Source organism: Herpailurus yagouaroundi, unplaced genomic scaffold (genome assembly GCF_014898765.1).
Source record: "Herpailurus yagouaroundi ecotype Mexico unplaced genomic scaffold, PumYag 182, whole genome shotgun sequence".
NCBI classification, from domain to species: domain Eukaryota; kingdom Metazoa; phylum Chordata; class Mammalia; order Carnivora; family Felidae; genus Herpailurus; species Herpailurus yagouaroundi.
Window position 1 is genome coordinate 52807173 of NW_024412413.1, and position 27416 is coordinate 52834588.

The 27416-nt window shown below is 40.5% G+C and overlaps 1 protein-coding gene and 1 long non-coding RNA gene across 10 annotated transcripts in view; one reads left to right on the plus strand and one right to left on the minus strand.

The window, feature by feature from the left end:
- CUNH12orf56 (chromosome unknown C12orf56 homolog) overlaps window positions 1-27416 on the plus strand; it is a 119792-nt gene that overhangs the window by 29232 nt on the left and 63144 nt on the right. For 7 of the 9 annotated variants that reach the window (XM_040491520.1, XM_040491519.1, XM_040491518.1 and 4 more), the window contains exons 3-5: window positions 6527-6599; window positions 18302-18710; window positions 23671-23741. In XM_040491520.1, the coding sequence (XP_040347454.1) occupies window positions 6527-6599; window positions 18302-18710; window positions 23671-23741 (553 nt within the window). The remainder of the gene's footprint in view (window positions 1-6526; window positions 6600-18301; window positions 18711-23670; window positions 23742-27416) is intronic. The other 2 variants (XM_040491517.1, XM_040491521.1) reach the window with 2 other exon arrangements.
- LOC121040826 (uncharacterized) overlaps window positions 1-27416 on the minus strand; it is a 90118-nt gene that overhangs the window by 24596 nt on the left and 38106 nt on the right. The window lies entirely within an intron of this gene.

Sequence of the window (27416 nt, forward strand, 5' to 3'; positions counted from 1 at the left end):
CCTGGATAAGTCCTTCCACTTCTGGCCTCTAGCCAGAGTAGCCAGACCAGCCCACACCAGCCAATTCATTCCTCACTAGACTTCACTCCAAGTCAGACTCAGAATTCTTAGAGTATTGAATAACTACAAAGTGTGAGAAAACTGTCCAGTGTTTGTACACTCTCATGGATAAGCACCTTTCCACACTGACACTCTATGGCATGGCAACTATTTGTAGGAGTTGTAATTAGTCTTATTATATCCCTGGTTGCTCACCAGGTCTCTTGTCACACTAATTAGGGAACCTAACTGGCGTTGTTGCCTTAAATGCATATTTATCCTTGTCCACGAGCATAATTATTCTTGGATTTTTTTCCCCCAACATGTATAAGAAGATAAAAACACACATTAAAGAAGCTGATGACAGGTAAAAGTTTTATAAAATTTAAGTTCTTAGTAACTTTGCAAATGATGTTAAAAGCAGTGAAAACTTTTTTAAAAACTTAGCTTGTGTTCATGTGCATGGCTGGTTCATAAACTTATAACTTTCCCCCACTCCCCCTTCCTTACTTTATTCTCTAAAGGTTCCATCTAACACTTTATACAATGAGTTTTGAAAACACAAAACCGCCACTGTCACAAGGAGTCATACACAGCACACCTTAGATAAGAATAAAAAACGTCCCCCCTTCCAGCATGCCAACAGCAATGTGCTCTGATCCCTGTTCTCTGCCAAGCTGCTTGTTCCCTGGGTTGGGTATGACTATATACCCAGGACCCTCATGATTCACCTCCCAGAAAGTCTGTAATATGTGGTCCTGAAGCAAGAGAGAGGCTCAAACCTGTCTGACCATCTACTTGAAAACAGTCATTACTGTAGCCATTAGTGTTAATCATGATGATATCATGGCTAGAGAAGTAGCACACATTAACTACTGAGCATCTGAATAAAGATAATTATTAGAACTTACTCCAAACCTCTAGGGCGAAAGCCTAGGGAATATTTGTGTCATGTGGCAAAGGAGCTTGCACTCAAAGCAACTGGATTATCTTAACAAAGGAAACTCAAAAGTGCAAATCATTTGTAGTAAAGATACTTAGTTTATTCATTGCATTTGCAACAGGATTCCTAATTAGGCCCTACTTTCCTGGAGATATATAGAAAAAGAGGCTTTTCTCTATGCGTCCTTACATGGGTCATAGGTAGCACTTTAAATTGTACTTTTTATGTGTAGCTCAAAGAGGATGGTTGTTTAACTCTAAATGAACAATGCTGATGGGAGCAGAGCAACAGTGGGGCACTCACTAGCTGCTAAAGCTCTAGAATGAATTGGGTTATTAGCCCTTTAGTTTCAGGTACATTCTTGAACAGCACTATCCAGTAGAACTTTCTGCAATGATGGAGATGTTCTGTATGTAGAATTATGTCTAATACAGTAGCCAAGAGCCACCTGAGCCACTGAGCACTTGAGATGTGAGTAGTGCTAACTGAATTTCAATTTAATTTTAATTTTAATAGCCACAGGTGGCTAGTAGCTATAGAAATGGTCACTGCGGTTCTAAAAGCGTAGAAAAGACCTTAATGGCTTTAGGGTATATTTTGAAACACTGGCATAGCATGAAGTAGACTAATCCTCAAACCAGAATGAAACATAATAATTTGATGAAACATAAACTGAACCTAGGTTTTATATAAATATATGAGATTTTGTTTTATACCGAAAACCTATATATTTTCTAAAACAGACGAGATGGGAAAAACTAAAGCGACAAGGCATTGGTGAGTCTCTCAGGCTTAGTGGATAGTTTTTACGTAGGCTTGGCAGTCTTCCTCATAGGAATAGGGTTTTGATAAATATAACTGGACATCTTGCAGGTAAGAAAGCACTGTTGTGGTTTTTTTTATGTGTGGGTTTTTTTTTTTTTTGTTTTTTTGTTTTTTTGTTTTTTTTTTTTTTGTAGCATCCTTTCTAAAAAATATTCCTCAGGGGTGGCTGGGTGGCTCAGTCAGTTAATCGTCTGACTTGATCTCGGCTCAGGTCATGATCTCAGTTTGTGAGTTCAAGCCCTGCACTGGGCTCTGCACTGATGGTGCAGAGTCCGCTTGGGATTCTTTCTCTCCTTCTCTCTGCCCCTCCCCTGCTTATGTGCTCTCTCTTTCTCTCTCAAATAATAAAAATAAACTTTAAAAAATGTTCCTCAGCTGACCAGCACTACTGAACATGCCATCAGATATCCACTGTGCTAAATGGTGGAAAAACTTCATACCTAGGCTACTGAAGAAGACTGTAAACTGCTGTGTGCACATCAGAGAACATACTGGAACAGACAGAGGATAGGTCTTGTCTGTTATCTGTATTCAGGCTCTCTTGTCATTATGGCCTTGTACCTGCCAGACTCTGGCCACTGGCATCCAGGAGATCAGAACTCCTATTCGATGCAGACACAGAGACCATAGCTGTGCTTCATTTCTCAGTGGAGATCACAGCTGATCCTGAGATTCTCCACACCATTGTTACAAATGAAATTTAAAGGTAACGTAAAGAGGCAGGGACATAGGCACTAAAGTCATTTTTGGTCATACCCTTTTGATGACGTCACACAAAAAAGAGAAAGTTCAAGGTTGATTAGTGAACTTGGATGAAACGATGTTTAAGAGACAACTTACGTTCATTATTTAGGGAATACGAACTTCCTAATAGAAAAGCCTCAGTGATTTCTTGCCCCCTTCCAGTATGCTGACATTGCTGTGCTCTGTTTCTTTCCAGCTCTCCTCCTAGCTGTTTGACGCCTGCAGGAGGTACTGCTATATCTCCAGGACCCCTGTGGTACACCTCCCAGACAGTCTGTAATGTGTGGTCCTGAAGCAAGGGGCTCAAACCTGTTTGACCTCTGCACCACAAGCGCTAATATGTTCTACCTAATTCCAGCAATGACCAAAGGCATTATTTGTATCACATTTAGTACCCAAGTTTGTGAAATGCCTACTATTAGAAGTGTCTATGATGACTGGGGTCTTAGACTTATGTAGAGGTTTTTCACTTGCAAGTAGAAAAAACTGACTCATTTTGGAGTCTATGTAATTAGTAAAAATTATTCACTTACAAGTAGGAAAAACTGATTGATTTTGGAGTCTCCTAAGGAATCAAGAGGGGAACAGAAGGACCCAATAGTGGAAGACCAGAAACCCAGAGGCCTGTTCCTGAGCCTCAACAGCCTGTGAGAGACTTTCTTCTGGATGCAGCTAGTTTCAAAGACTCCTAGTTCAGCCTCTCACATCCAAATGTCACAAGTCTAGAGGGAGACATTGATCAGCCTAACTTGGATCAGAGCCAACCCTTAGACCAGTCAGCTATGGCTTGGATAGGGGTGGATCCAGATTTTGTGGGGACTGAAGCTCATACAACGTGCAGAGCCTTCTTTAAGAAAAAGAGTTAAAACACCAAATAGAATGACTGCAGCACTCCCAAGATAGATAGGCAGAAGAAATCACAAACATAGAGCGTTTGTGGACACTCCCAAGAGAAGAAGTGAGACAGAAGGAAAACTGAAGTGGGAAGAGCCTGTGGTCTTGAATGACTGTGGTTACCATGTCTTCCCTTTGCAGATTTTATAAAGACATTTGACCATTGGCACACATGGTCAGGGCTTCTCCTAAGACTTTGGAAGGAACTCATACAAATGAGGGACCCTAGAGCTGAATCATCATTTACTTCATCAGAAGGAGCAGTCTCTTTTTTTAAAAGATGGGCACCCAGGCGCCTGGGTTGAACGTCCGACTTCGGCTCAGGTCATGATCTCAAGGTTCATGAGTTTGAGCCCCTCACTGGGCTCTGTGCTGACAGCTCAGAGCCTGGAGCCTGCTTCGGATTCTGTCTCCCTCTCTCTCTGCCCCTCACCCACTCGCGTGCTCTCTCTCTCTCCCTCTCATAACTAAATAATTACAAAAATTATTTAAGGGATGGGCATCCATACTGTGGAAGAGGACAGTTCCTCAAAGAAAGAAGGCTCTGAGAAGACCACATGACAGATGACCACTACAGTTTGGTCCTTCCCATAGTCCCCCCCTGCAGCTGCAGTTTCCTACTTTTTTTTTAAAGATTATATTTTTAGGGGCGCCTGGGTGGCTCAGTCGGTTAAGTGTCTGACTTCGGCTCAGGTCATGATCTCATCATTCATGGGTTTGAGCCCCGCATTGGGCTTTGTACTGACAGCTCAGACCTTGGAGCCTCCTTCAGATTCTGTCTCTCTCTTTCTCTCTCTCTCTCTCTCTCTCTCTCTCTCTCTCTCTCTCTGCCCCTCCCCTGCTCATGCTCTGTCTCTCTCTCAAAATTAAAAATTTTTTTTAACCTTTATTTATTTTTGAGACAGAGAGAGACAGAGCATGAACGGGGGAGGGTCAGAGAGAGGGAGACACAGAATCTGAAACAGGCTCCTGGCTCTGAGCTGTCAGCACAGAGCCCGACGCGGGGCCCGAACCCACAGACCGCGAGATCACGACCTGAGCTGAAGTCGGACGCTTAACCAACTGAGCCACCCAGGTGCCCCGCTCTCTCTCAAAATTAAAATAAAAACATTTCAAAAAAATTTTTTTTAAGATTTTATTTTTATGTAATCTTTACACCCAATGTGGGGCTTGAACTCAGAACCCTGAGATCAGAAGTCACATGCTCTATAGACTGAGGCAGCCAGGCACCCCTCAGTTTCCCACTTTTTAACAGACTTTTTGTCTCAACTCTCCACGTGATCTCCAAATCTCATGAACTATACTGCACCTCAAGGGGACTGTGTTGACATCTTATGTCTAGACCAGAGCAAGCCAGAATGGACTGTACCCTCCAGCTATCTTTTTATTTATTTATTTATTTATTTATTTATTTATTTATTTATTTTTTAACATTTATTTATTTTTGAGACAGAGAGAGGGGAGGGTCAGAGAGGGAGACACAGAATCTGAAACAGGCTCCAGGCTCTGAGGTGTCAGCACAGAGCCCGACGTGGGGCCCGAACCCACAGACCGCGAGATCATGACCTGAGCCGAAGTTGGCCGCCCAACCGACTGAGCCACCCACGCGCCCCTCTAGCTATCTTTTTAAAGACCCCATCCAGCATCACCTTTGGCCCTCTGAGGTGAGAGGGTTCTTTCTCCCAGGCATGAAGGGGCCTTGGCTCCTCTCAGATCCATGACAGTAACAGAGAATCGTGCAAAGCATTAAAAAAGAATGGGGTCAAACTCAGTGAAAGCACACTTAAGATTTTGGTTTCATATTATGTAAATTTTACCTCAAAAGAAAAATAAACTGACAAAAATTAAAAGGGAGGGAAGAGGACAGAGAAGCAAGCAAACCGAGAAAGGAAGCAGCTGACAGCTAGCGAAATCCCCGAAAGGAATTCTCTGTGGGAGCAGGGCTTTCTCGATTTTCCCTCCCTGGCTCTCTGTATGGCGTGCGCATCCCTGCAGGGATGGGGAGGTGATTCGACGGGGCCACACCGAGGTTCCCTTGTAGCCTAGAAAGTAAGGCTAGTACTGACCTCTTGAAATGGCCTGTGGAAAGGTCCATTGGGTTCTTGTTCCAAACACTTATTACATACTGTTATTGTTTGTTCCTCCAAGCAAGCAAACAAAATACACTTACATAATTGGGAGGACATGATAATTTTCTTGATGCAAGTTATGATCTGTTCTCTGATTTTTACTTTAAATTAATGTTTATTGTGTAACTACTCTGCCAGGCACCACGAGTCACTTTTATACACATTATCTTATTTTCGATCACAGAATTATCTTTCTTAATTAATTAATTAATTAATTAATTTTTGAGAAAGAGATAGAGACTGCCAGTGGGGGAGAGGGGCAGAGGGAGAGAGAGGGAGAATCTTAAGCAGGCTCCAGGCTCAGCACCAAGCCCAACATGGGGTCAATCCCACAATTCTGGGATAACAACCCAAGCAGAAATCAAGAGTTGGACACTTAACCGACTAAGCCACCCAGGCACCTTTCATCTTCATTTTTATAAAGTAAGATACTGGGTCCAAAATGATAAAGTAACTGGTAAAGTCTTGTAAATTGTAATGTTTTACAAGGGTCTGAAGTTGAGTACATGTTTTAACATCAAAGCCAAAGTTCCTTTTGTTCCATCAGGCTGCCCAGCTTATCATTTGGCCTGTTTGTTTTGTTTTATTTTTTAATGTATGTTTATTTTTGAGAGAGAGAGAGAGAGACAGAGTGTGAGCAGGTGAGGGGCAGAGAGAGAGGGGGACACAGAATCCGAAGCAGGCTCCAGGCTCTGAGCTGTCAGCACAAAGCCAGATGCGGGACTCAATCTCACAAACCAAGAGATCATGACCTGAGCCGAAGTCAGATGCTCAAATGACTGAGCCACCCAGGTACCCCTGCCCAGCTTATAATATGGGACTTGCAAGTTTTTGTGGGGATTTATGAGCAATCATCAATTCAGTACATGTAACTATATCTTCTTCATAAAATCAAATTATGTAAAGTATTAAATGATTTTTTTCTTTTTCTTTCTTTTTTCTTTCTTTTTAGTTGAAGAAGAGATTAATGGCCCTGTCTTTTGGAGAGGCAAAGAGCCCCGAAGTTTGAATGAATCCTCTCTCAGGTGAGATTTTGTTCAGAGCATGTTTTTAATTTGCTGACTAAAACTTATTTTATATTTCAATTTGCTCATTTTAATGCTTTTTCTCTACTAATGGCTTTGAACCGAGTTTTATTTCATATATATAATAATGAAGAAAATATTTGGAGAGAATGTTCTTCTAAATTCAAATCCAGTTAGTTTAGATAGTAAAGTATAACATTTCTTACATCAATGAAATATATAGATTTTACAATGTAAATAAATAATTTATTAAAATTAAATTCAAATACATTCATAATCTCTTGTTCTGTGTAGGGCATGATGTTAGGCCCTGTAAAGGATAGAACGATGAGTAAGGCATAGTTCCTATCTTTGAGAAGCTGATTTCAACCAGAATGTGTGACATTTGCATAAACATAGATAACACAGAGTACACATATTAAATGTCTTCAGTGAGTTCGAGTCCCACATTGGGCTCTCTATTGTTAGCACAGAGCTCACTTCAGACCCTGTGTCTCTCTCTCTCTCGGCACCTCCTCCCCTCTCAAAATAAATAAACATTAAAAAAATAAAGAGGGGAAAGGTAATATTCAGTTGTGGGGAGAAGTCAAAATGCCAGAGTGATGGTGAATTTTCAGTGCACACGGAGAGGGAGATCTTGCAGCTGGAAGGGATAAAAAACAAAAGACAACAAAAAATGGAAGATAGAGGCAGGAAAAGTAGAACATGTTTTAGGAAAGGTAAGCAGTCCACAGTGATTTAAAAATAGAAGGGGGGGGGCACCTGGGTGGCTCAGTCGGTTAAGCGGCCGACTTCAGTTCAGGTCATGATCTCACGGTCTGTGAGTTCGAGCCCCACGTCGGGCTCTGTGCTGACAGCTCAGAGCCTGGAGCCTGTTTCAGATTCTGTGTCTCCCTCTCTCTGCCCCTCCCCCGTTCATGCTCTGTCTCTCTCTGTCTCAAAAATAAATAAACATTTAAAAAAAAAAATTTAGGGGCGCCTGGGTGGCGCAGTCGGTTAAGCGTCCAACTTCAGCCAGGTCACGATCTCGCGGTCCGTGAGTTCGAGCCCCGCGTCGGGCTCTGGGCTGATGGCTCAGAGCCTGGAGCCTGTTTCCGATTCTGTGTCTCCCTCTCTCTCTGCCCCTTCCCTGTTCATGCTCTGTCTCTCTCTGTCCCAAAAATAAATAAACGTTGAAAAAAAAAATTTAAAAAAAAAAATTTAAAAATAGAATGGGGGGTGGGGAGCCTGGCTGGCTCTGTCAGTAGAGCATTCACCTCTTGATCTCGGATTTGTGAGTTCAAGCCCCACATTGGGTGTAGGGATTACATAAAAAATAGAATAAAATAAAATAAAAAATAAAATAAAATAAAATAAAATAAAATAAAATAAAATAAAATAGAATAAAATAGTAAAAAAATTAAAAAAATAAGACAGAACAGGAATACCAGGTATAAGGTTAAAAAGTAAAACTGGGCCCATGCTTTGGAGAGTCTTAAAAGTCCAAGTGAAGACTTTATGTGTCATTTTGTAGATTATGAGGAAACTATTGACAAATCATCAGTTGTGCTGTAATCCATTTGAAGAAGGAAAAATCAGAGGTTGGTGGGAAGTAATGAGAATCTGAACTGGACTGGTGGTAGAGGGAATAAAGAAAAAGGATGGATGGAAGACACATTTCAGAGGCAAACTCTACAAGACCGGCAACTGAACATAAGAGACAGAGACAGAGAAGCCACTGTGGTTTCAAGCCAGGGTTACTGTAAGGTGATGTCCTTCAGAGAAATAAGGATGACAGGAGGGTTCAAGCCCAAATACTGGTTTAGACAGGTTAAGCTTGAGGTCCTAGTAGGCCTCAGCTGGTGAAGTTCATCTGGCAGTAAAAAATTTTAGCCTGGAAGGCAGGAGAGAAGGCTGGATGTAAATTAATTAATTAATTAATTAATATTTTAGAAAGTGAGAGAGAGAGTGCAAGCAGGGGAGAGGGACTGAGTGTGTGTGTGTGTGTGTGTGTGTGAGAGAGAGAGAGAGAGAGAGAGAGAGAGAGAGAGAGAATATCTCAACCAGGCTCCACACCCAGAGCTGACCCGATGTAGGGCTCAATCCTAGGACTCTGGGATCAAGACCTGAGCCGGAATCAACAGTCAGATGCTCAACCGACTGAGGCATCCAGGTGCCTCCGGATGTAAATTTAAAAAGGATGTCCTGGGGCTCCTGGCTCACTCAGTCAGTAGAACACACTGATCTCAGGGTCGTGAGTTCAAGCACCACACTGGGCATAGAGCTTAAAGAAAAAAAAAAAATTACAAACAAACAAACATATAAACAAATAAGTAAAAGGGAGCTCCATAAGCTGCAGAACCTGAAGTATGATTCTGTTGTACACCTTAAGTATCTAGACGTTAGGAGGAGGAGGGGAGCAGAGGATCCGAAGAGCTGCAAGTCAGGAGAAATACTGGCATGGAGAAAATGAGTGTGGGTTGGGGACCTGAAAGGTCATGGCAAGGGGCAAATATCCAAGTTAGGAAAACACTGCAAAATACTATAAAGGAAACATGAAGCCCTAATTGGGAAGTGTCCACAAAGCTGAGCTTTTCCATACAGTGCATTAACTTAGGTTATTGAGGGGAGGGGGGTGTTTTTCCACTGCACTTTCTTTCAGTAACCTTCTCTTATGACCTACAAAATCTCTTCTAAACCCGAATTTCATTATTGTAACTTCCTTTCTCACACGAAAAAAAACCTTGGCTTAGGAAGATGGATGCATAGATACGTATTGGTTGATCGACTGATGTATTTGTTTATTTATTACTAAGAACACATCACCAATTTACAGAATTTTAACTTTACGACCAACTATTCTGGACAAGAAAACTGGTGGAAACTTGGCTACAGTAACTAGCTCTCTTAAAGGTTTTTAAAGTTTAAGGAGTTACCTTCAGAAGTGATCTCTTGTGTTCCTGTCAGTGTTCTCAAGGCTTTGGAGGTTCTGATTATATTTGAAGCTGGAACATCAGGAAAACTTAACTGGCTAAGACAGGACTGACCAGTAAGTGTTCTGTTCTGCATTGCAAACCTTAGCTCAGAAAGCACTCCGAGACCCCTTTGTAATGCTGGGAGTCGGGGAGGGGCCAAAGAGCTTGAACCACTGAATCCCTCCACCAGGGTTTCTCAGTAGGGTGCTGTCCGGCATTTCGTGTGGGACCCCTCGTTGTCATGCAGAACACCTGCCCATTATGGGATTGGAGCGTCCCAGGCTCTTGTCCACCAAGTGCCTGTAACACTCTCCGTGCACTCTGGCAACCACACATTTCCACTGGAACCACCCCTGCTAATTCCACCTATTGGCAAAGCTTGTTTGCATTTCCCCCAACCTCTTTCTCCCTTCTCTCTGCATTCCTCTCTCTCACCTTCCCTAGTAAGCATCCTTGCTCTCCCTAGAAATTCTGTGCGTGGGTTTTCATTGACACTCCAATGTGATAATGTAATGATACAAATCCAAGATGGTTCCTCCTTAGGGGCACCTGGGTGGCTCAGTTGGTTCTGTGGGTTCAGTGTTGGACTTCGGCTCAGGTCATGATCTCAGGGTTCGTGAGTAATAGCCTCACCTTGGGCTCTGTACTGACAGTTAGGAGCCTGCTTTGGATTCTGTTTCCTTTTCTCTCCACCCCTCTCCTGCTCGTGCACACATGTGGTGGCTGTCTCTCTCTGTCAAAATAAATAACTAAACTTAAAAAAATAAAATAAGATGGTTCCCCTTTCAGTGGGACTTCCATTTTAGTAGGCATGGAAACCAGAAGCTCAAGGAGAGAAGCTTTATTAGTAGTATTTTGTTTTATTGAGGTTACATTGACACACAGTAAAGTGCAATGAAGTATACAGTGTGATACATTTTATCATATGTATCACCATAATCAACATCTGTTGCTCCCTGGCTGCACTGTGGCCTGGAAACTTTGTCAAGGCAGGAAGCTGGAGCAGTTGTTAGGTCTCATCTTGTTTGTTTTCCTACCTCTCAGAGATGACTGTCTTTGTTGTCCAGTGTCTAGTGTCTTTTTAACAACATTTCTTTTTTTAAAATATTTATTTTTGAGAGAGAGAAAGAGAGAGAGAGAGCGTGAGAGAGAGCGAGCACAATGGGGGAGGGGCAGAGAGAGAGGGAGACACAGAACCTAAAGCAGGCTCCAGGCTCTGAGCTACCATCACAGAGTCCGATGTGGGGCTCGAACTCAAGAACCATAAGATCATGTCTAGTGTCCAGGGTCTTAAGAGCTGTTTTTATTTTTTTGTACTTTTTTTCCCTTTCTTTCTTCCCTTTCTTCTCTTTCTTTTCTTTTTTCCCTTTCTTCTCTTTCTCTTTCTTTCTTTCTTTCTTTCTTTCTTTCTTTCAGGTGAGAGGGCATATCTAGTCCCTGTTACTCCATCCTGGCCTGGAACAGAAAAAAAAAAAACAACCAAACAACTAGTAGAATTTTAATCTTTACACTAGTATATATGGAAGGGGATCTGGATTGGTTTCAAATCCTTCCTGGAGCCAGGGATAGCTCCAGAATTTTCATAAAAGAGATTCCATCAAAGAATGCAGCAGAAGATGGGGGTAGTTAAGAAACTTTTCTTCCTTTGGTTTTATGTGGTATATGAATTTATTTTTGGTGGTTGGCTGGGAAGCTATTGAAGATCTTAGGGAATGAAGGGCAGCAAAGCCCGCTTTCCCCTTGGCCTCTGCCTTTGGGAGCCTGCTGTTTTAAGGCCAATTCAACTTACCAACTCCAATTCTAGACCATAATAATGAAGAAACCGTGAAGCTCAGAAGGACCTCAATTATCGGACTTGCAAAGGCTTACTATTCTGCCTTTTACAGGAAGGTAAAACCACACCCTTTCAGGCAGCTTTTTCAACAAAGCTAAATGTCCAAAACAGGTTAGTTAGAGAGTCAGTTCAATAGGAGAGCTCATTTCCCTAACTACCCCTGCTGTTTGAGGTTAGATGGGCTACAGGGCTTAAACTTGCTAGTCAGGGAGCCAGAATCTGGGATGCTCATTGATGCTTCCTGGTGTTGTTGCTGCTTTGAGATGAGTATACCCTCTTTTATTTTTTTTCTTACATTTATTTATTATTGAGAGAGAGAGAGAGAGAGCACACACAATCTAAAGCATGAGCAGGGGAGGGACAGAGAGAGAGTGGGGGAGAGAATCCCAAGCAGGTTCCTCACTGTCAGCACAGAGCCCGATGTCAGGCTTGAACTCACGAACCTTGAGATCATGACCCATGCCGAAATCAAGAGTGGGGCCCGTAACCAACTGTGCCACCCAGGTGCCCCGAGATGAGTATACACTCTTAACGCGTGCTGGCTGGGCCACTTGAGGAGATAGCACAGAGCAGGGTGTGGGACGAAAGCTCACCTGGAATAAGAGCAAAAATCTATGGTTTTTTCAAGTCTGGCCTCAAGTCAGAATCTCTCAAGGGTTCATGGAAAGTTCAGGCTTCTGGCCTCCACCCCAGACTACTGAGTCCTAAGCTTTAGGGATGGGACTCAGCAGTCTGTTTTTGGCAGCTCCTGAGATGATGCTGTTAGCTAGCCACCACGGTTTAGGAAATCTTGGGCTAAACAGTCAACGTACTCCTGAATTACTGAGATTCCTGCGTTCTGTACCCAGGACATGTCTATAATCCCTCAACTTCTGTTTTCACTGCCAGTCCTCTGATACAAGCAACTCTCCTCTCACCTGGATTTGCAACACCTCTCTCTGCTCTCCCCCATCTCCACTGTCCGTACCTGCTGTGGTTGGAATGTTTGTGTCCCTCCCAAATTCCTGTGTTGAAATCCTAACCCCCAAAGGTGACGGTATTGGTAGAGGGGCCTTGGGGCAGGGGGATGGGGGGTGGGGTGCTTTAATCTTGAGGGTGGAGGCCTCATGAATGAGATTAGCGCTCTTGAGAAAGAGGCTCCAGAGAGCTCACTAGCCCCTGCCACCAGGTAAAGACACAGCAAAAAGGAACTGGCTGGGAACCAGGAAGAGTGTCTTTAGCATAAGGCAAAACCACACTAGCACCCTGATCTTGGACTTTCCAGCCTCCAAAACTGTAAGCAATACATTTTCTGTTGTTTATAAGCTACCCAGTCTGTGGCCTAACTGCTTTGAAAGTAGACCCAAACAAGCTAAGACAGTACCTCTCCACCCCTGTCTGAATCCATTACTCACCTTAAAGCCAAAATGATCTTTTTGCAAATGTCTCTTTGCCCCAAAAATAAAACTTTTCACATGTCTGAACAGCCCAGCACGCCCTGGCGTTTGCTTATGTCTCCAGCTTCATCTCAAGTCACTTTACCCCTTGTTTATCACACTGTCTAGAGCACCTCAAGCTTTTTCCACTGCAGGGCCTTTACACTTTATTTCCCCTCTTAACACTGCTTTTCCTGTGGCTCACTCTTTCTCATCCTTCAGGTCTTAGCTTGAATGTCCACATCTCAAAAAGGTCTTGCCTGATCACCTGTCTGAAGTATATTACCCTCCATGGGGTGCCTGGGTGGGTCAGTTGCTTAAGCTTCCGACTCTTGGTTTCGGCTTGGGTCATGATCTCAGGATTTGTGAGTTCAAGCCCTGCATCAGGCTCTGCACTGACAGGATGGAACCTGCTTGGGATTCTGTATCTCTCTGCCCTTCCCCTGTTCTCTCTCTCTCTCAAAAATAAACAAACATAAAAAATGAGGTATACTACCCTCCAACAGATGCACACAGGTTTTATCAGAGTACTCCCTTTGTTTCATAGCACTTTTATAAACAATTACCTATCAATTGTTTATTGTCTGTCCTCCCACTAGAATGTGAGCCTCATGAGGACAGGGACCTAGGTATTCTTGCACACTGTATATTTCCAGTGCTTGGCCTAGTGTGTGGCATATAGTAGCTGCTTAATATTTGTTGAATGATTAATCATGTTCTTTACGACCTAGCCTGGCTTGCATTATATAGGCTTGGGGAAGCATGATCTCATCTAAATCCATGTAATAACAAAGCATGTTTTGAAGGGGTTGATGCATTTCCAATGTTGCCCTAAGAGCTGTGACTTTAATTAGTTCTGGGAGGAGGGATCTCTCTGCTGTCTCATGGTACTAAGTGAAATTCCTAACATGACTTTCATAACTAGAAATACTGAGGGAAAGGCAATGCCACTGATAGCCACCCACATGCTCTTGGACTCAATATTCTTCATTCCACACTTTGGCATACGAATGCCCCAGTTTTTCTACACCACTCTGATAGTCTCATTATTTTCCTCTAATTTAGAAAAATAGGTTTCTTTCCTTTTCTTTCTTTCTCTCTTTCTCTTTCTTTCTTTCTTTCCTTCTTTTCTTTCTAAGTTTATTTGTTTTGAGAGGGGGCGGGAGAGAGGCAGAGAGGGAGAGAGAGAATCCCAAGCAGGCTCTACACTGCCAGTGCAGAGCCTGAGGTGGGGCTCAACTCGCAAACTGAGATCCTGACAAAACAAGCTTCTAATTAATGTTTGCAGTAGTTGTCTTAGTTTATTGTGGGGGTCGGAACTCTATTAGAAGTAACAGAAATCCAACTTAGGTTAAAGGGGATTTTATTGGAATAACTGGGACCACTCATATAGTTCAACACTCATTCAACAGATGTATATAGAAATAGACATAAATACAGAGACAAATGTAGATTTGTCTACCTACCACTCTAATCTGGCATGCTTTAATTGCTGGGCTCTGTATTCAATTTTAATTATTATTATTATTTTTTATAAAGGTTTTCACTTTTTAAAACAATGTTTATTTATTTTTGAGAGAGTGCAAGCGGGAGAGGGTCAGAGAGAGAGGGGGACAGAGGATCCAAAGCGGGCTCCACGCTGACAATGGCAAACCTGATGTGGGGCTCAAACTCATGAATAGTTAAATCATGACCTGAGCTGAAGTCAGATGCTAAACCGAATGAGCCACCCAGGTGCCCCTTCACTTTTTTTTAAAAGTTATTTATTTTGAGAGAGAGAGAGAGAGAGAGAGAGAGAGAAAGGGGGGGGGAGGCACAGAGAGAGAGAGGAAGAGAGAGAATCTTAAGCAGGCTCCACGATGTCAGTGCAGAGCCCCATGTGGGGCTCAGTCTCGTGAACAGTGAGATCATGACCTGAGCCAAAATCAAGAGCTGGACACTTAACCTACTGAGCCACTCAGGTGCCCCTGTATTCAATTTTAGATGTTCAGTAGTGAGCAAAGTCAGCAAAGGTCAGAAGCCAAACAGCAGAATGTAGGAATGGTTTGAGATTGAGGCACAGCTGGAACTGGGGACTTGAGTGGGCACAGAACTTTGTATCGTCTGATGTAGGTGGATCAGCCTCATTTTTTTCTCACTGAATACCATGTCTTTTGAGGCACAATAAACAAAGTTATTAAATTCACATTTAGCCTGTCTTAAATTCACATGTCACAGCTCCCATCACCAGATAAAGGCTAACTCACACACCTTGCATAAAATTTAAAAATCCTGGGAAGGTCGCTGATGCCTAGCTTGAATAAATGACTCACTGATAAAAAATGGCCACCACAGCCAAGAGGTCAGTCTTTAAAAGCACAACAGCTTCTGTGTGCTCCATGTGTGGAGGGAAGGAGTAGTTTCCAAATAAAGGGGCTGAGGAGGGAGCTAGGTCTGCTATCCATCCCATAGTTTTCTAGCACTATCATCTCCATGATTAAGCACAGGAGTCAAAAGCATAAACAAAGAGCAGGCTGGGATAAAAAACAGTAATTAGAGGACTAAAGAATGTTATCATGTGCAGAGCTTTGAAACACCTCTGAGGTGTAAAGTTTTAGGCCTAATTATGAGAAGCTGCAGGTCATAAGAAGGATGCAGTTACCTTGGGACATCAGACTTACATAAGTATGATTGCTTTTTAGGGCAATAGTAAACAACAGGTCTTTTAACACCTAAGGGATGGAAAACAGATTAGTGATCTCTGATAATGAGATTCAGTATTTAGGTTTCTCTGTCTTTAGTGTAGCTCTTCATTAGTGGATAGTTCCGTGTTCTCATATGCATTTTACAGGAGAAAACCCAAGGAGATATTTCAAGTAGAGAGTACTGTGACCTACTTAAGAGTTCCCTAAAGCTGCAGGGGGAAAAAAAAGACTGCATATTGCTTGCGAGTGTAAAGAAACAGAGAGGAAGGCTGAGATCAATAGAACACTTTTACAGTGCCAGCTCAGAGGAAGATTTATATAAATTTAATTGAGTTCACCTTGAAAAATCCATGAGGAAAAAGAAATTGTGCCAATGCTTAGCCCTCAGATTAGGTCTGCTTTGCCCGTACCCCCTAGGGTGGATTCTGATCTGAATTTACATCTATCTATAGCTTCTACTGATATTTGGCTATCGGAAATTTAAAGGAGAGTTTCTAAGCACAGTCCATGGCAAGTGAAAGGATGAGCTTTTGGAGAAACTGATCTGTTTAATAAACAGAAGTAGAGGGGCACCTGGGTGGCTCAGTCGGATAAGTGTCCAACTTCGACTCAGGTCATGAGCTCATGGTTTTTGAGTTTGAGCCCCACATCGGGCACAGAACCTGAAGCCTGCTTCGGATTCTGTGTCTCCTTCTCTCTCTGCCCCTCCCCCACTTGTGTTCTGTTTGTCTCTCAAAAATAAATAAATGTAAAAAAAGAAGTAGACCTGACAATCCAATGAAATGAGAATGTGCTACGCCACTAGCAAAACAGAACAGGGGATAAAACCCAAGAACATGAACCTTATATTTTTCTCTAAGAAGCAACACTTCTTGATAGAAAATAGAAAAAGGGAGTTGTGCAATTTCTCTCTGTCTAGCACATAAACGTGCAACGTCTGCAGCTACACTGGACCTCAAATCTGGACTGTGCCTTCAGTGATTTAACCTTCCCAGACTTCACTCCTCACGAGTAGGATGGAGCTCCTGATAGTACCCTGCTCACAGGGATGATATGTGAGGTCTAAATCATGTACCTGTAAAGTGCTTAAACTGTGTGTGACGCTTAGCCCTTATTAAGACTTAGCTCTTTTGTTATTGCTAATTACCAGTATGTCAGCCACTGAGCAATAATTTATTCAGCATCCTCAGAACGCTTGATCAAGCTTTGGGACAGAATAGCTTTCTTCTTTCCAACTGTCACTAATAACACTACTATGTGTATGTATGTATGTATTCTTGGGGGGGGGGGGGGAGAAGGGCAGAGGGGCAGAGGAAGAGAGAACCTTAAGCAGGCTCCATGCTCAGCATGGACCCAACACAGAGCTGGATCCCATGACCCTGGGATCATGGCCTGAGCTGAAAGTAAGAGTTGGATGCTCAACTGACTGAGCCACCCAGGCACCCCTATTTTTTTAAGGGTTTTATTTTTAAGCCTAAGGGTTTGGCAAGGGGTGGCTGTTTAAGTGGGATGGAACTTGGATGAATAAATTGGAATGACCACTTTATATGGGTGTGTGCACATGTACCTGCAACACTGAGCTGTGGGCTGGAACTCAACACAGTTCATAATCTTGTACAGATAATAAATGAATTTTATACCTGTTTTAAAGTTAATTTAAGGACTAATAAAAACAAAGTGGCTTTCCACTTTCATGAAGGTTCCAATCTAATAAGGGAGACAATATATTTTAGCATAAAATGATAAACCAGTAATTCAAGGCCATATAGGGTAATATTAATAGCTAAGCACCTACTGAGTGTTTCCAGTGTTACAAACACATTGCATGTATTTTCTTATTTGATCCTCACAAAACATTTTTGAGATTGGTGCTATTATAGGTTCCTATTTTAAAATTGGGACATTGAAGCTTAGGTCAACCCAAGTCACATTACCCCTGAGGGGTGGAGCCACGATCGGAACTTAGATCTCATCATATCCTACAACTTCTTAGCCTCTACCACTTGCTTCCTCATGCAGCAGAGTAGAGGAATGGTCATGGTAAGGTGGAGAATGGGCACGGTGAGGGTGGAACTCAGGATTGATTCTGAAAAATGTGCTGACACTATTGGAATGACACTGGAAAAATCAGAGTATTAGCAAGACGTGAATCAGAAAAAAAAAAACTTAAGAAATCTCACTTCAAAAAAAAAAAAAAAGAAATCTCACTTAATATCTCCATGTGAATAATTTTTTCTTCATAGGATCCACCAGAATTGCCCAATGAAAGAAGAGTCAGGTTTCAAAAGCAGAATGAAAAGTTCTTACATTGGAAATGTTGGGGTTTGGTGAAGGACAGGCACAATACTTTAGATATAGAAAGTGCTTCTTTAAATGACATTGGGTACAGTTTTATTTCTGAAAGCAGAAAAGTATAATGAAGTATACCCTACCTCCACTAGGCCAATGGGTAAGCAAGTGAGGTTAAATCACTCCCTTCTCTGAATAAGCATTCCTTTTGGGGCACCTAGGTGGCTCATTTGGTTGAGCATAATCTTGATTTCAACTCAGATCATGATCCCAGGGTCATGGGATGAAGCCTTGTGTTGAGCTCCACGCTGAGCATGGAGCCTGCCTAAAATTCTCTCTCTCCCTCTGCCCCTCTCCCTTCCTCTATCTCTCTTTCTAAAATTAAAAAAAAAAAAGTATTCCTTTTATGTGAAAATATTTACTTACTTTCAAAGTCTTAAACTGCTGCAATTGGGCCACCAGATTCCCTTTGTCCCTTACTGTTAAGTTCTGAATATTATGTTTACCACTACATTCTACCTGACAGGTACCACCAAGAGGTCAGCACACCATCCACAGACTCAACCTTCTGTCTTCCTTCAGACCTCAAGGAGCCGTCTCTTCATGGCCAAAGTGCCTTTCGACCCTTACCCACCCCCACCAGGAGGAGCTGTCAATCCACATCAGCTACGGGAAAGGTTGTCACCTTGCCATCTTGCACAACCAACACGAAAGAACCCAAGGCACTGTCAGATCACAACGGTTCTCTAAGTGAAGTCCCTTTAAAGGGCAATGGGAACGGAAATGAGTTTTACTCAGGAAATTCCTCCCTGGCTTCCCCTTTACAGAGCAACCCAAACCTAGAGAAAAAGGCGTTGGAACTTCATTTGTACATTATTTCTACAACCTCATCGATATTTCTGCACTTAAAAAGTTCGTGGACCAATTATATTATAGTAAGTGTCCTCATAAGGTAACTTTGGCTGGAGTAATTTTTAAAGCCAACATGCCTTTCCTGCTTTCCAAAATTTAGCTTTGGAATTTAATAATATTATGAAAGACAAACACACTGGACAATTAAGGATATGATTCTGTTCAGGCTATTGCAAGATGGAAAATGCTTATTAATGAGTGTCTTAAAGAAACAGGGATGGACCAGGGGTTTTACAGAGGCAGGTAAACAAGGGAGTCTCCTGGCAATCATGGAGAAGGATGGACAAGGTCTTATCTTGGAATATTCGTGAGCAGGGTGGTCGTTTTAAGTTAGCTGGGATGTTTTCTCAACCATTTCTGCTTTTAGAGAGCACAGAGCTCAGATAAAGTTCAACACTGTCAATATGTCTCTGTATTTCTTAGCTGAGCTATTGAAAGGAGGTTAATCAGGGTCATTGTCATAGGAGCAGATAATTTTGGAGTGATTTCCTCCAAAATAAGGTACTTAGAATTTTACCTTATTTTAGAAATGAGGAAAATGAATATTTTAGGTGACTTACTCAAGATTATATAGTAGGTTTAGAGACAGAGTCAGAACTCTCATGTGTAATCTTTTTATTACACAAGGATCAGTTTAAAAATAAGTAATTTATTACAGGAATAACATGATCCTTTTCAGTTATCTTCAGTGATATATAATTTTTACTATTGACCTTATAACACAATAATATTAAAAAATATGACAGGCTCTTTTCATTCAGAAGAAGCTAAGGAAGCAAGGGGTTTGATAAATGGCTAAAAACTGAAAGACTGCAGAACAGCTCAAGTTTTTTCTCATAGCATGGTTCAGAACGGTCAATTTTTAAATTACATGTTAAATGCTCAAAATTTCTCCTTAAATTCTTACTTTTATTATTTTTTTAATATTTTATTTTTAAATAATTTCTATACCCAATGTGGGGCTTCAACTTACAACCCTAAGATCAAGAGTCACATGCTCCAGCAACTGAGTCAGCCAGGCGCTCCTAAATTTTTAAACAGCTTTCTCCAAATTAAGAATTTAAACAAATCTTAAATAGAGGGGGAAACTCTGATCTATCAATAGGAGGCCACATATGTTCTAATAGAAAAACCAAATTTTCGGGGCGCCTGGGTGGCGCAGTCGGTTAAGCGTCCGACTTCAGCCAGGTCACGATCTCGCGGTCCGTGAGTTCGAGCCCCGCGTCAGGCTCTGGGCTGATGGCTCGGAGCCTGGAGCCTGTTTCCGATTCTGTGTCTCCCTCTCTCTCTGCCCCTCCCCTGTTCATGCTCTGTCTCTCTCTGTCCCAAAAATAAATTAAAAAAATTAAAAACAAAACAAAACAAAACAAAACAAAAAAACCAAATTTTGATCTATCTAAAGGTTTCAAAATGACCGTTTATGTTTCCCTGAATTGACTAACTCTGGGTTTTAGTACTCGTTTTTAATTCTGCAGCAGAGACATGATTGGGGCAAGTCAGACAGGCAAACTCATAGCCCTCCTGATAGTAAAAGCAGTAACAATAATGGACATGTATTAACAGGTAGGATCTGCTTTGATGCTTTCATATATTAATTCATTTAATCTGCACACAACCCTAGGAGGTAGAACTGTTATTCTCATTCCATAGATGATGAAATTAAGGCACTGAGAAATTAAATGATGTATGCAAGTTTGCACAATTACTGTGGAGCCAAGATTTAATTTTTTTTCTATGACCATTGAAATAAATGTCAGTGGAGGGGGGTTATCTTTGAGTTGGTAGATGCTATCATTAAAAAAAAATTTTTTTTTGATGTTTATTTATTTTTGAGAAAAAGAGACAGAGCACTAGCTGGGGAGGGGCAAAGAGAGAGGGAGACACAGAATCCGAAGCAGGCTCCAGGCTCTGAGCTGTTAGCACAAAGTCCTATGCAGGTGGGAATGCAAGCTGGTGCAGCCACTCTGGAAAACAGCATGGAGGTTCCTCAAAAAAACTAAAAATAGAACTACTCTAGGACCCAGCAATTGCACTACTAGGCATTTATCCACAGGATACAGGTGTGCTGTTTCGAAGGGAGACATGCACCCCAATGATTATAGCAGCACTGTCAATAATAGCCAAAGTATGGAAAGAGCCCAAATGTCCATTGATGGATGAATGGATCCATGATGGATGAATTTATGAATGGATAAAGACAATGATTACTCGGCAATCAAAAAGAATGAAATCTCACCATGTGCAACTATGTGGATGGACTAGAGGGTATCATGCTAAGTGAAATTAGTCAGAGAAAGAAAATATCATATGACTTCACTCATATGAGGACTTTAATATACAAAACAGATGAACACAAGGGAAGGGAAGCAAAAATAATATAAAAACAGGGAAGGGGACAAAACAGAAGAGACTCATAAATATGGAGAACAAACTGAGGGTTACTGGAGGGGTTTTGGGAGGGGGGATGGGCTAAATGGGTAATGGCACTAAGGAATCTACTCCTGAAATCACTGTTGCACTATATGCTAACTAACTTGGATATAAATTAAAAACAAAATACAAAATAAAATTAAATACAAAAAAACAAAGTCCTATGCAGGGCCCAAACTCACAAACGGTGAGATTATGACCTGAGCTGAAGTTGAATGCTTAACCGACTAAGCCACCCAGGTGCCCCTAATAGATGCTATTATTAAAAATGTTCCATCCCTTAGGGTGCCTGGGTGGCTCAGTTGGTTGGGCGTTCGAGTTTTGACTTTGGCTCAGGTCATGATCTTGCAGTTTGTGGATTCGAGCCCACTGTCAGGCTTTGCACTGACAGTGTGGAGCCTGCTTGGGATTCTCTCTCTTCCTCTCTCTCTGCCCCTCCCCTGCTTGCGTGCACTCTCTCTCTCAAATAAATACACTTAACATTAAAAAAATAATGTTCTATCTCTTGAAAGATGGAAAATGGGCAAGCAAATATTTCATACATATGATGAATCAGGTTAGCATTCATTCTAGTAAAAATAAGACATTAATTCAATATAAATATTTAGAAAGTTATGACTTTTGTGACACTGTTTCTTTCATCATGTTATTCTTGGTGATACTTCCATAAGTTTTAGGAAATTAAAAAACAATAATCTCCTAAATCAGTCAGACGTATCTTGGCTAACTGATCTCTTGTGCTTTGATATCTAGAATGATTATTCACATTGAGTAGGGAAATGCTACTGGGAAAAAGGAATGGACATGTTAACTCTCTCTGTATTTTCAGGGAAAATAAACCTAAACCATCCAGTGAGAAATTAGCACTCATTCTGATTTTAAGGGTTTCCAAAGAGCCAAGTCTCCTTCAGTGATCCATTTTATCTGTAACTTTCACCAAAAATAATTACATCTGAGTTCTTTAGCATCTCAAATTCTACAGAAACAATACATGGCAATTCTTTGCCATTTATATGTTGTGAAGATAGGTGCTAGAAAGCTAAATAACTAATATCCCCAAATTAAAATTCTAGATTTAAGGTAACCATTAACATTTAGAGAGGAAAAAAAGACAGCTTTTTTTTCCCCTTAACTTAAAACAATGACAAAAGTAGTTAAGAACAGGGGTGCCTGGCTGGCTCAGTTGGTAGAACATTTGACTCTTGTTCTCAGGGTCCTGAGTTTGAACCCCACACTGAGTATAGAGATTTCTTTAAAAAAACAAAAGTAGTGGGGCACCTGGGTGGCTCATTGGTTAATCGTCTGACTCTTTGATTTCAGCTCAGGTCATGGTTCAGCTCCTTTGCTCATGCTCTCTCTCTCAAAAATAAAAATAAACATTTTTAAAAAATAAATAAAAAACAAAAGTAGTGAGAAAAAGCACATACTTCCCCCACCCACTCACCATCCTGCTCTGATATTAAGGAATAAGAAAGGGGTAAGTTTGTTTGGAGTTGTAAATCAGCAACGTTTCAGAAATTCTTTCGGACCTGTCTGTTAAGCCTTAACATAAAATAAAAGATTATTTAGAGGACTTGCTGAACACTACATACCAACTTATTTTCAAGACCCAGAATGAATGGAAAATGGCAACACTAAAGATTTGAGGGAAAAAATAACCCTATTAATAGGGGAATAGTTAAGAAAACTATTGTATAATCTATGCTATGAAATACTAGGTAATCATTAAAAAGATTGAAGTAAACCTATATATACAGAAATGGAAAACTGTCTACCATATATTAAGTGAAAAAAAAGTTCCAGATTAACATATGTGATGTAATTTAGCCAGTACTAAATATATATTATAAAAAGATATCATCTAATATGTATAAGATGTATGTCTTTTGTTAAGTTTATTTACTTTGGGAGAGAAAGAGGGTGCACGTGTGTTTGAATGCACACTAGTGCAGGAGGGGCAGAGAAAGAGGAGGGAGAGAGAATTCCAAGCAGGCTCTGCGCTGTCTGCCTCAGAGCCTGCCTCCGGGCTCGATCCCACGAACCTTGAGATCATGACCTGAGCTGAGATCAAGAGTCAGACGCTTAATGAACCGAGCCACCCAGGCGCCCCTATAGATGTATGTTATAATTAGTATGTTTTTATATACCTGAAAGGATATAAACCAAACTGATGATAATATAGTAAGGTACTTTGTTGTCGCTGTTGTTTTTAATTTCAGTATAATTAGCATACAGTTAGTATCAAGTACATAGTAAGGTACTTTGACTAGTGGGATGGGAGGATTAGGGAGAGACACGGAACTTTTATCTTTTGTTTATGCATTTTTGTACTGTTTGATTTTGATAGATAATTTCATTTTATAATGAGCAAGTGTCATGTTTAAAATTATTAAAAACTATATAAGGAAACAAATACCCCGTGGTATTATTTACATACAAATCACGTACTATAGCATGGATTAAGGAATAGATATACAGTATTGACTAAAAGTAGGAGAAATTGATTTTCAGTAAACAAAGATTCTAACTATTCCCACTTTTTTCCTCTTTTAGAAAGCTACTCTTTTACAAGATCCCCTACGTGCTGGTGAGCTCAGTCCTATCGGAAGTCAAAAGCCATATAGGTAAGGAGTGATGATATGCTAGAGTTGCGTGGGGGACTGTTCCCTCATCTCTGCCTCTCGTAACTCCATTTGTTGCTGACCAACACATTTACACCTCTACTTCAACTCTCTGCCCTGAATTTTAGGTCTGCAAACATAATTGCCCACTGGCCATCACCTCTTGTAGGCCTTAAAAGAACTTTAAAGTCAGTATGTTCAGAACAGAGCTCAGCATCTTCCTTCTGGGACTGGACCTTCCTCTTGTGTTCCCTAACACAGGGCCTGATGTTGTTATCCCCAGATCACCTAAGCCAGAGTCCTGGAAGTCATCCTTATCTTCTCTTTCCCCTACACCACCACCCCCACACCCAGCCATTCACCACATGATTTATTGCTTTTCTCTATTATATCTGGATAACATCTACTTCTTTGACTGTCACATACTCAGCCCAATTACCTTTGTTCTGAGCTCCTACAGTATTTTCCTAGCTGGCTTCTGCCTTCACTCTCTAAACCATTCTCCATAACAACAAAGAAATCTTTCGGAAGCACAAATCTGATCATGTAACTCCCTCCCTTAAAGTCTTTGAATGGCTCTCCATTGCCTTTAGAAAAAGGTCTAAACTTTACAGCAGCTTATAAAGATCTTTCTGATGTGTCTTTTCATCTTTCCATCTTCAGCTGTTGTGTCCCCTCAATTCCTGCTCTAACCACCTGATCCAAATGATCTCACAGTTCTCAGAAAGCTCCCTGGTTTTTTTGTTTGTTTGTTTTTTCCTCTATCCTGGAACCCTACTCTCTATTCTTCTTCTCCTTCATGAATAACTTCAACTCATCAAGACTTAGCTTGCTATCCCTTTCTCTAAAAATCATTTCTCAGAACTACATTAGGAGGGGCCCCTCTAGAACATTCTGTGCTTACCATCTTTTAGGACTCAACAGCCTATCTTATGATTGCTTATTTGATTATGTGCTGCCCTATTATGTACTATGCCCCTTAAGGGCCAAGACTGTACCTTGGTCATTGGCACACAGTAGGCTGCCTTTATGGAATGAATGAACAAATTGTTAAAACAATTAAACATGAATCTGATTTAAAGTGTGGGTATATTAGCTTTCAAAAGGAATGCGGTCCTGACACATGTGGCAAGATGGATGAACCTTGAAGAAATTATGCTAAGTGAAAGAATCCACACATAAAAGGACAAATATTGTATGATTCCACTTACTTATAGGAGGCATTGAGAATAGGCAAATTCATAGAAACAGAAAATAAAAGAGAGGTTACTAGGAGCTGAGGGGAGAGGGAAATGGAGACCTACTGTTCATTAGTACAGAGTTTCTGTTTGGGAAAATGAAGAAGTTCTGGAAATGGATAGTAGTGATGGTTATACAACACTGTGAATGCACTTAATTTGTATACCTAAAAATGGTTACAATGATAAATTTTATGTTATATATATTTTATTTCAGTTTTAAAACAGGTAAGGTGTGTGTATACGTGTTTAAGGGAATAGATAAAACAAGACTGGCAAAATGTTAAAAATTATTGAATCTAGGTGATAGATGGGGTTTCTTATACAACTTTCTCCATTTTTGTGTATGTTTAAAAATTTCTATAATAAAAGTTTTAAGAAGGCTTAAGAAACATAATAAGCAAATATAACAAGTATCTTACTTATATCTTGATTTCAACAAACCAAAAATAAAAGACATTTTTAAAATAAGTTTTTTAGTTTATTTATTTATTTTGAGAGATAGAGAACAAGGGAGGGACAGAGAGAGAGAGAGAGACAGAATCCCAAGCAGGCTCTGCACTGCCAGCATGGAGCCCACCATGGGGCTTGAACCCATGACTGTGAGACCATGACCTGAGCCAAAATCAAGAGTCCGATGCTTAACTGACTGAGCCACCTAGGCGCCCCTAAAAAGACATTTTTAAGACAATGGAGGACATCTGAATGTGGACTGGGTATTAGCCCATAGCAAAGAATTATTGATAATTTTGACAGATGTGACGATGATTTTGTAAGAAAATGTTTATTTTGAGGTATGTTCTGAGGTATGTAGGGGTAAAGTAAGGATGTTTGTGATTTAGTTTTTAAAAGATGGTAATACAGACAGCTTAGAATTTCTATCTGTTTTCATATGTTTACTGCAAAAAAGTATCAGTTTTAATTTTAGTGCTTTATTTAAAGTGGTTTTAAAACTGACTGGATAATAAAATAGGCTTTATCTCTCTGTATATGTGTGGCTTGAAATTTATCCTTGAAGGCCAGAAAGAGAGTTGAGTTCTACCACTCTCTTGACTCATGAAAAGCGTATTTCTTACAAAGTTAATTCCCGAAGGCAACACATTTAAAATGCAGTGATTTAAAATGCACTATGAAGAATGTGGTCTATGTACAAGATATATAAGACAGGTCTCTGCCTGCAAGGCACCTTCAGTTTAAAAGGAGTAAACATTCTTTGGGTTTCAAATTAGAACTCTGTCACAAATGTGAGTCCTGTAACATCATGGATGTATAGGGACCATTGTGAACATATACACAGTGCTTCTGAGATAATGTATGAAAAGCCTTTTCCAGCTGTAAATCATTATAAAAATGTATTATTTATGTAGAATATCCCCTCCAAAAATGAAAACATATGGGAAAAATAGAGCTTATCATTAGATCAAGAATCCTTCTTGCTACATTATTTGAGTGAATTTATATTTTCTAGCTGATGAAAATATAGAATATCTGTTAAAATTAATGTAACATTTCCCCTTATTCCTAAATTGAATAATGGAGTCTTCTGGCGCTAAACTTTTTATTATTTAAATTAGCCAAGTACAGTTTATCATCATCTATGTAAAAACAAATATTCTGGGCAGAGAAACTGTGATTATATCAATGTCTCTACAGAAATATAGACTCCTGAATCTAACTTGTATTTATGATGTATATGAGACCTCAATTTACATATGAATTGATTTTTAGTATGAAGAGATTAGTGTGTTTTTTCTTATGAAAAAAAAATTTTTTGTAAGTTTGGTATTTCAGTCTATTATCATAGGTGCCAAAGGAAAAAAAACTGTCCCTATGTGAATCTCAGCAAATTGTCGACTATTGGGAAAAATAGGAAAGTCAATTGGAAAGTAATTCTGCTGGTATGCTTTCTGAGCTTGTGGTTTTCTAAGCTCACTTGTTTGTGAAAACTACATTGCTGCTGTTTTTGGAGTTCTCAGAGAACAGAGGGATTTTATAGTATTTTTTAAATGAAATGGGATTGTAATTAGAAGTGGATGTATAGGGAAGTGGGATCTCAAAGCTCGTTCGTTTTATTTACAAACTATTTATTAAATATTTACCATGTGCTAAGCACATGTAGTAACCAAAGTATCAAAATGATGGGGTAGGTATGATAATACCTATTTTACAGATGGGAAACTGAGGCACACAGAGAGTAGGTAACTTGCCCATGGTAATTACTCAGGTAAAGAGAGGCAGATCTAGAATCTGAACCCCATATTTATAATCATGTTCTTCTGCCTCTGACTTCTGTCCCTGAATTCTTGATCATTTCTCTTGCAGACTCTCCACTGGAAAAGAGACTGTTTTTCAGGAAGTCTTCCTGTTTTTGTTACTAAGAAAGGCTCAGTGATTGGATAGAAGAGAAAATCATAGTGTTTTTAAATAAAAGGGGAGGTAG